This window comes from Brachyistius frenatus, unplaced genomic scaffold (genome assembly GCF_029030835.1).
Source record: "Brachyistius frenatus isolate BFR_SWC_R1_liver_20210118 unplaced genomic scaffold, ASM2903083v1 Contig_11, whole genome shotgun sequence".
NCBI lineage: Eukaryota > Metazoa > Chordata > Actinopteri > Embiotocidae > Brachyistius > Brachyistius frenatus.
In genome coordinates, this window is record NW_027210610.1 from 7,229,710 (window position 1) to 7,239,121 (window position 9,412).

Genomic DNA, 9,412 nt, shown 5'->3' on the forward strand with positions numbered 1-9,412 from the left:
GGAAAATAGCCTTACGTTCATTTCTGTACAGACTTCCATCCAATAATTCATGTTTGGCATATACGAAACTGCACTACTACCTATTGGCGGTGGGAATAAATTATGCATTTAGTGTTCCTGAAATATCATAGCTATTTAACAATAAAAATGACTGGTTATTAAAGTCTTTAGCTGGAAGTGAAAAAGCCCCATGGGATGTTTTTGCATGCTGGACTTAAACCAAAAGCTCCCTGAAGCACTGCAGGCCTTTACAATGTGGTCAGAAGCCATAGCTACAATTTAAAAGGTGTTCTTATGCAGAAATTACAATGACTTCCTAATTGGACACGACTTCATTATAAGGGTAAAATCAGTGCTTTATAGTGAAAGACATTTCTTTCACTTTACTGGTGGGCAAAAGGTGGCAGATATGGAAGAAGTAAAATCTCAAGTAAAAGCCCCAGTACAATACTGTAGAAATATTCCTTTGAAAGTAAAAGTCCTGCATTAAAAAGCCTACCCAAGTAAAAATACAGAGGTACTATCAATAAAATATCAAAAGTACTTGACATATATATTACATAATCGTATTCTTAATATTAATTGATAAATGCTAATTGTACTAATATACTGTATATAGTGAAGTGTGCGCATAATGACTTCTGGGATTGATCTGTACATTTGAAAGTGGAAATTTCAAGGTCAATATTAGCCAGTCCAATCTGTATTTTAAAAGCTAATCATGTTCTGTTCTTTTATGGTAAAATCTTACAGATGTCAAATAAATGTAGAGTAAAAATACGATGATTTTCCACCGAAATGCAATGTGATAGAAGTATAAAATAAGAAAAAGGTAATATAATCAAATTTAGAATACTTGCATTTTTGAAAGTAGTCCTTCTGTTCTGCTTAAGTCGTTTATAAGAGCTTTTATTCACAGTCATTCATCACTCATGATTCATTTATTCCAATGGGTGCTCCTTCTAAATACCACGCTTTACAGGAGGGTTTACGTTTCACTTACTGCCAGAAGGTCAAAAGGGGGCGCTGATGCAAAACACACGATCTGGCGGGCGCCCGAGTTCTGAAACACGAAGAAGAAGAAGAGGCCTTCTGATTGACTGTTTCCAAGGAGACCACCGACACTACGGAGAGCTGGGCTGGTGGTCGGTGCTGTAGGTAAGGGAGCTCAACTTAGAGGCTCATTATTTCGGAAACAGTGACATACAAAGGCATAATCTGCTATTAGCGCACCTCGACAATGAGTTCGATCGCGGTCGTTTGTTTGTTAAACGTTGCAGTGACCCGCACGATGTCCAAAAAAAACAACAACAACAACAAAAATCTAGAAAGAGCCAGAGCTTGTCAGCTGACATGGGAAAGCTAACTGGCTAACCAGCGTAATAAAGCTAACCATTCATTATGTCGCTTTAAATAGGACACAAGACTCACGGAAATACGCTTAAATAACGCCAGCAATGCTTCGTTTGAGTGTCAGAACATCCCGCTGTTGGCGGCTGTTATTGTCATTTCACTGCCGTTTTAAATAAAATAACAAACAGCAGAAAGGGGCGATATTCAGAAAATGTCGTTGAATCTAATAAAAAAATTTTTTTTTTAAATGTACTGGACCTGTTGCGGATTCATTATCACTGCTAAAGTTGGATTTAAATGACCTGTTAGTCTTTGTGATCATTTTTATTTAAAGTAGCCGGTCGCCACCTGCTAAACATGCGTGTGGACTTATTACGTCACAGATATCTTGTCCCAGGAAGACTTTGCTGTCTGAATGTTGATCCAATTTACGGCATTATGTCGAAGTAATTGCAGATTTTTTGATTTTTTTTTTTGATTTTACATAATGCAGAAAAAGATGTAAGGGGTATTTATAATTGTTAAAGTCCCTGTTAAGTACCTTTGCCACAAATGTCAAAAGTGTTTGATAATATTTAAGCGATCACTGCAAAGAAAAAAATATATATATATATAAAAAGTTTATATACACAGTATATTTATAAAGAATATCATCCTATATATATATGTCGATATTGGATTTTTTTTTGTGATTTTTTTTGTACTTTCTAATATTGATATTTTGCCCCCCCCCAAAAAAATCCAGAATTGGTTGAGCCCTGTTCAATACATCATCACAAACTTTGCCCTTTGCAAGGCACGTTTATGTTTCTGGTCATTTGTTGCCGTATCATGTAGTAAAATGTCCCTTTTCTCGTTTCAGGCAGACGCCATCAAGATGTCATTTTTATTTGACTGGATCTACCGGGGGTTTAGTAGTGTTTTACAGTTCCTCGGTGAGCTCTCTCTGCTGTTCTGCAATAATTTAACAGTAACAGAAAAGGATTCGAATCCTAAGCTTGGTTTGCATTGTTAAATTATGGACATATATGGATATGTATAAGTACTGCAGAGTTATGGATGTGAGACAGACCGCAGTAATCTATATTCATGATGCAGCGGAATAAAAATGTATTACCATTCTTCCTTTTGTGATCCCCTTCAGGTCTGTACAAAAAATCTGGGAAGCTGGTGTTCCTCGGCCTCGACAATGCCGGCAAAACGACGCTCCTTCACATGCTGAAAGATGACCGACTTGGCCAGCACGTGCCAACGCTGCATCCGAGTAAGGAGCGACTTAGAGAGCGGTGTGCCTTACTGGGTTGATGTGACTGTGTAGTTTCTCCTTGTGTATGTTGGGGCTTTAGTTTATACTGTACCTCGTGTTGCTGTCGGGTGATGCAATACTTATTCGCAAAATATTACGATAGCATTGCGTCTTGATTAATCCTGTGATTTCCGGCCTCGTTCTCGCTGTCGAACAATCACGGGCGTAAAAAGCAATTTTACTTCCTTTCTCTCAAAGCCTCGGAGGAGCTGTCGATCGGCGGCATGACGTTTACTACATTTGATCTGGGAGGACATGTACAAGGTGAGATCTGACTCCACCTCGCACACTAGAATTAGTTGTAATCGTTTTGTGGTGTGCCGCAACAGATTTTTGGCAAAATATCACATCCTACACATCATGTGTAAGACGGATAAATGCTTCCAAGGGTTATTCGCCATGAGATTTAAACTGTAGATTGTCTTGGTACCACCTCAACACTGCGGATGTGTTGTCCATTATCAGACCAGCGAGGGGAGAAACTGGTTAACTAGATCATAAAAATACAGTTTCTTGCAAAGTTGAAGATTAATCTTTTTTTTTTTTTTTTTTTTTTTTCAACTTCCTTCGTGTCGTCTTTACTGTCCGCCATCTCTACTGTAATCAGACAAATGTGAGAAAACAAGGCAAATCACAGTTCTCCTGGCTGCCACATGGTGTCTCTGTCTGTCCCAGCATGCTGATCTCTTGTTCTAATGGGTATTTCATATTTTCAGTGGGTGCTAATCATCGCTGATGGAGCTTCTGAGCCCGTTATATTGTACAGAGTTAAAAAACAAAAAAAACCTCAAATTTAAAGGTAGGATGTACTGGTAATGCCAGTGCTGCTGAAGACGTACTTGAAGAAATATAATACTAATCCACTGTAGTGTCACTTCGAAGTATTACAGCATCTAAATCTCTTTGTGAAACTGCAAACGCATATTTGCCTTGTGCAGCCAATATAAAATCCAAATGTCCACATGTGTTGTCTGATTAGATTTATAGATTAGACAATTAACCGGTGTTGTCAGTGTTATTTGTTCACGGAGTTGGTGACTCGACAGTATGCGTCCCCCTGCATACCTCCAACCACATTCAACCACACTCACAGGTCTAATTAGCCAGATTAACTGAATTCATCTGTCTCCGTGTGTATTACTGCAAGTACAACCACTATATCTCAATATTAAAGACTGATTATTATTGTACACGGAGCCGGTAAAGGACCCAAAACATTTCACACGTTCATAGTTAAACTGCTGCATTACAAGCTGAAAGCCAATTTTGCCGTGACGCTGAATGGCTGCAGGGACAGCTAATTCACAAACTGTTCATCTTTTGTCCACAGCTCGAAGAGTTTGGAAGAATTACCTGCCGGCTGTGAACGGAGTCGTCTTTCTGGTAGACTGTGCGGATCACGACAGACTCACCGAATCCAAGGCCGAACTCGATGTAAGATTAAACATCGCCGTTGCAAGCTCTTCTTTTATCACTCGCCTGTCTGTCTGTTCAACAGTGAAGTAATGATGACGCTGCCGCTCTTGTCATTTTTGTAGGCTCTTCTAGGAGACGAGACCATAGTCAATGTACCGGTGCTGGTGCTGGGTAATAAAATTGACCGTGCTGAGGCCATCAGCGAAGGAGGACTGAGAGGAGCTTTGGCTCTTGATTGTCAAGTCACTGGAAAGGTAGGCGTGTCGTGGTGACTGGCCTCTTAATTGACAAGACGCGATGTGTGTGCACGTTGACCGTCGTCCTCATTCGCCCTTCTCGTTATCGACAGGGAAACGTCTCTTCGAAGGAGCTGAACGTTCGCCCGCTGGAGATTTTCATGTGCAGCGTGTTGAAAAAACAAGGCTACGGGGAAGGTTTCAGATGGTTATCGCAGTACATCGACTGACGCGCGGGACACCGGGGTAACCCGGAGGGATTTAACTGACGCGTTTAAATGAAACACGACAAAGAGTCTGTCCCTTCGTCAGCGTCAGCCAGCCCGAACTTCAAGTCATATTACTGAGAGCCTCCCCCCCTTTGAATTCTTAACTTCCTCTATGCAAAAGTGGTTCATGATGAACTTTCCTAAACGTGGTGTTAATGTAAGAGTTGCATGGCATGTTAATTAGGTTACATCATACCTGATTACAATACATGAGCAGCCATACATTATGCAAGATTGTAGATATGTGCGCTTCAGTGTTGCATTCATTATTCGTTAATAGACCAGGCGCTTTGATTTATTAGCAAGCGAGTGATGAAACGTAAGGTGATTGTGGTGAGATGCTCGCTGCCTGTCTGACTTTGAATTAAGAGGGTCTAGTTTAGATTTTAAAACAATTAAGTAGACAAATAAGTAAATACAGAGGATACATTTTGGTTCATTAATCTGATGATATGCAGTCTCTGCCTTCAAAGCATGAAGCCAAAGATGTTCGCTAATGACTTAGGGATTAGCAGCGAGAGAGATTGGACTTCAACAAAAGACATCCTTCCCTGCTGAGCTCGGAGCAAAAATAATATCAAATCCCCTTCTCAAACCAAAAAAAGGAGAAAAGACAAATAGGGGGCGAAGATGACGGCGTAAACCGAGTCAAAATCAACAGCTCGCTTGATGAGTGCGCTGTGATTAATGTGCTGCTCACTGTCAGTGTCTTGATAAAATTGGCTTGTTTATTTTTGTTCCACGAATCTCATCATAACCTAGATGCGTTAAACACTCGAGTTGAAGGCAGCTAATTGGAAATGTGTTAGTAGGACTGAAAAAAAGTCTTTTTGACTTTTGGGATGTTCGGTGCGTCATTGAAAGATAAAATGTTCACACAGGACTGCCGTGGTTTTACTCTCATTTAAAATGTCCGAAAGCAATAAAGCAGAATAACCAGCTGCACGGTAGCAGAGACAACCTTATTCCACTGCATCCAAGAGTAGGAAAGATCATGTAGTTCTGAGTGTGTTTACTGAAACCAGTTCATCTTGTCGACTAACTCATCCTGCATAAATTACAGCGTTTCATCCCTCTGCTTGGTATTAATTATGGTCTTACATGAGTCAAGCATGGATTACGGTCCAGTTTGAAGAGAGACTGAAAGGTTCTTTTGTTTTCATTATTTATTCCTTTGTTCTTAAGAGTTCAAAGAGTTGATATATAATGAGCACTAACAAGGTTGAAGTGCTGCAGATATAGCACTTTTTGACTGTCTGAAAAGATACGAGAGTGCACTTACAAACGTTAAAACGCTAAACTGCACAATTAATGTTCCAGGCTTATCCTGTGTACTTAAACATTTTTCCAGTCCTTGCAAGTTTAACATGCGTAGACTTTCTGTGTAAATTTGTATCCTCATTTTGAGAAGCTGAAAACAGACCGTCAGGAAGAGAAGCACGTGATCTTTGTACCGGATTGACTGTTTCCTGCATCCCTTGTTTACAGGTTAACATTTAGAGTATTAAGTTTGTAACATGTGCAGGAATATTTGTGTTGAAGATAAAAAAATATATATACATATATATGAAAACAGATTTAATACAGGGATGTGTTTGTTGAAATGTTGTGTGCATGTAAACAAACAGCTTTTCCTCTGAACAGTGTTCTGTATCAGTCGCTGAACTCCTGTAAATTATGTATAATACAGATGTAAATGCTTGTACAGTAACTGCCCTTGAGCTGACACTCTAAAAGCACCAGAGTTATTTATAACTGTATATTACTTGAATTCATATTTTCGGCAATTACATGTGGAAATTGTCAACATCCACGCAGAAAATTAGCATATATCTGGTCTATTTAATAAGTGGTGAAAATGTAATAAAACAAGACTTTTATAGATCTAATCAGACATGTCCTTTTTTTATATTCTCTATTCAGACCAAATTAGAACAAAAAAATGAACGCTTTTACTTTCCCCAAAGGTTTACAGAAACTGTGCTAAGGTGGTATTTTAAGCACATTATTTTTGTAGGCTTGTCACACGAGATAATTAACTTCTTCAGCAGAAGATCCAGACATCGCGGGTGGAAAGTGAGCAGTATCACCTCCTTTTCTGCTGTGGCTGGAGAAGCCTCTTCTTTGTAGTGACCCCGTCTGTTGTGGCGTCCCTCAGAGCTCCATCTTGGGTCTCTTACTAGTTTCTTTCTAAAACGAACTATTTATTACAAAGGCTATGAAGACTATTCACCCCATTATACATAGTTCTTTTCATACTTAATTATTTTACAACATAGAATCACAGTCCGATTCTTTTGTACTTCAATGTTATTGTAAAAACAAATTGCTCCAAATGAAAAACAAAAACTGATTCATATGGTTCTAACAGGAAGTTAATAGAAATACAAAACTTAAAACATTGTTTTAGAATACAACAAAATGTTAATAATTTGACTAATAATGTCCTAGAAAATAATAATGGGGTAAAACTGCAAGGCCCCTGGCTGTAATTTATTGACTTTTGTGGAGTTTTTTGGTACCTAGACATTATAGTATTAATATCCAAATAACATTCACTGGGATTTTTTTAATGTAAAAAAAACCCCACAGTCCTTCTATTGACACTGCCTGTACTTTAAGAGTAGTCCCAGTAAATTATGAACCAATGTGAAACCGCAAAGCTGTAATCTCGGAGTAATTTTGGATTTCAACCTGTCACCAGATGCTCATGTTCAGCTACACTGAGATTTTCTTTTTCTGTCAGACATTAAGAAAGGCTGCGATGCTTTTATCTCCGGCCTTAACTATTGTGATACGCCTTCTTGTAATATCCGCCGCCTGCAGCTATCGGAGCATGTTGCTGCCAGGTTTCTAACACTCTCCAAGACAAGTGACCACATTAACTCAATTCTTTCTGCTATTCACTGGCTGCCTGTCGCTTTTTTTTTTCTGAGAGAGAATTTTAAATTTGAACTGCTGGCTTTTAAAGCATTTCATGTTCAGGCCCATATTTAGAGTTGTTAAACCTCTGATGAGGAAGTGCAATCCAGGACTCTTACTAACGCAGGATTAAAAGTCGTTCAAAAGTAAGCAGATATTCATTCAGTACCAATATTATTGTCTAGTGTATAACCTCTGACGGTGTTGTCTTTCACATTGGTCATTCAGTACTTCACTATCTGGCAGCCAACTGCTGTAATTTGTTCTTCTAGCATGAGGTGGCAGCTGAGAACCAAAATATTCCTGCAAACATCCCCGTCCGCCTGTGAGAGAAACAACTCGGAGGAGGCTCAGCAGCTTTCTAACTCCTCTTCGATTCGTTCCACTACAGGCTCCATGATGACTTTGCAGTTACTTAATATCTAATTAAATATAATTAGTTGTAATGACAGCTGTAGCAGACCTTAGTTGCAATAATCTTTTTTTTTTTTTTTTTTTTTACACGCCAGGTGTGAGACCCGAAGTAGCTCTGCTCTTTAAAATATTCATATTTTCTCAACCAGCTCATCTTTTATAAGCAGAAAACTCCATCTGCAGTAGGCTGTGGTGTTATGGGGTCAACACAGGGTCAATTCATTTAAATACATTTAAACACGCTCCAGTCCGGTAAAAACTTTCCCTCATATTTAGTCTTGTCTATTAAAGTGTGGCACACGTTTCCCACAATAGATTTGACCACCGCGTAGGTTACAACACCACTCTCGTCCGCTACCGTCGTGGGAGGCACCAAAAAAACTGCAGCCCAGATGACGAAGAACCTTGAACGACCTTTCCAGATCCTCTACCTCGAAACACACGTTGCTGACAGTATCCACTGAGTGATGCGGGTTCACACATATATATATATATATATATTATATATATATACACACACCACGTGCACATATTACAACATTGTTGACCGGCTGTCCCAAAGCGGTTTCAATCCATGAACCTTCGGATCCCCAGGATGATGATTTATACACTGTGCCACAGGGGCGACAACCATGTAAACTGTCTAGTAACTGTAAGAGATTACTTTACATGTGTGAAAAAGGCATTGTTTGGTGAGAAAATTATGAAAAATATCACATAATCATTCTGATGATGTCAGGCGTATTGTCAAATATTTTGGTGAAGTTGAAATATTTTCTTGGGGGGGGGATAGAAACTGTTGTGCATTTTAGTAAAGACGTGGCGTCTTAGATGTTAATTGATTTGGCATGTTTTGAAAAATATAGAGTAATAGACTTCTGAATTGACTATAGGTTACAGTAAGCCAAAGCTTTGTGACAATTCAGAGAATGTCCAGAAAAAAATTTCAGCTCTGTAGGATGTACGGGTGATTTGTTTCAATTTTTGGGAATTTGAAAGGTAGAAAGCTGTCGAAAAAAAATAGTGGTACAGTGTCACCTCTGAGCAAGGTGTGGAGTTGGATCCCTGACTGGATCTTTGGTAGAATATCATCTGGGTTGTCTGCCTTTGATTCTAAATCGCCCACAGACAATAGATGGATGGATTTTGGTGAAGTTTGGGGAAACTTCAAAACTGTTGGTTTAAACACACCAGTCAAGACAGCAGGTTAGAATACACCAAAACATAGCAGGATAAATTAGACCAATAGGAAAGCAGGATAGAATAGACCAATCAGAGGGCAGGATAGAATAGAATAATCAGAAGTGGTCTGTTCTATCCTGCCCTCTGATTGGTCTATTCTATCCTGCCTTCCTATTGGTATATTCTCTCCTGCTCTCTGATTGGTCAATTCTAACCATCAATCGGCTGGACGTTATCTTTTCATTTATATCTTTCCCATCCTACAAATTTTAATTCCCTTAAATATTCAGAAAAGATTAAAGTCAACATACAGC

The 9,412-nt window shown here is 39.1% G+C and overlaps 1 protein-coding gene across 2 annotated transcripts; it reads left to right on the forward strand.

The window, feature by feature from the left end:
* Positions 1-1,112: 1,112 nt before the first annotated feature.
* Positions 1,113-6,469, forward strand: sar1aa (secretion associated, Ras related GTPase 1Aa). 2 transcript variants are annotated; one of them, XM_069691883.1, is made up of 7 exons: positions 1,113-1,158; positions 2,216-2,288; positions 2,498-2,617; positions 2,858-2,923; positions 3,990-4,093; positions 4,198-4,329; positions 4,425-6,469. In XM_069691883.1, the coding sequence occupies exons 2-7, from the start codon at positions 2,231-2,233 to the stop codon at positions 4,539-4,541; spliced, it is 597 nt and encodes a 198-aa protein (XP_069547984.1). In that variant the 5' UTR covers positions 1,113-1,158; positions 2,216-2,230; the 3' UTR covers positions 4,542-6,469. The 2 variants fall into 2 exon arrangements, with proteins under 2 accessions (XP_069547984.1, XP_069547985.1); XM_069691884.1 differs by having other exon boundaries at positions 1,148-1,158; positions 2,220-2,288.
* Positions 6,470-9,412: the final 2,943 nt, after the last annotated feature.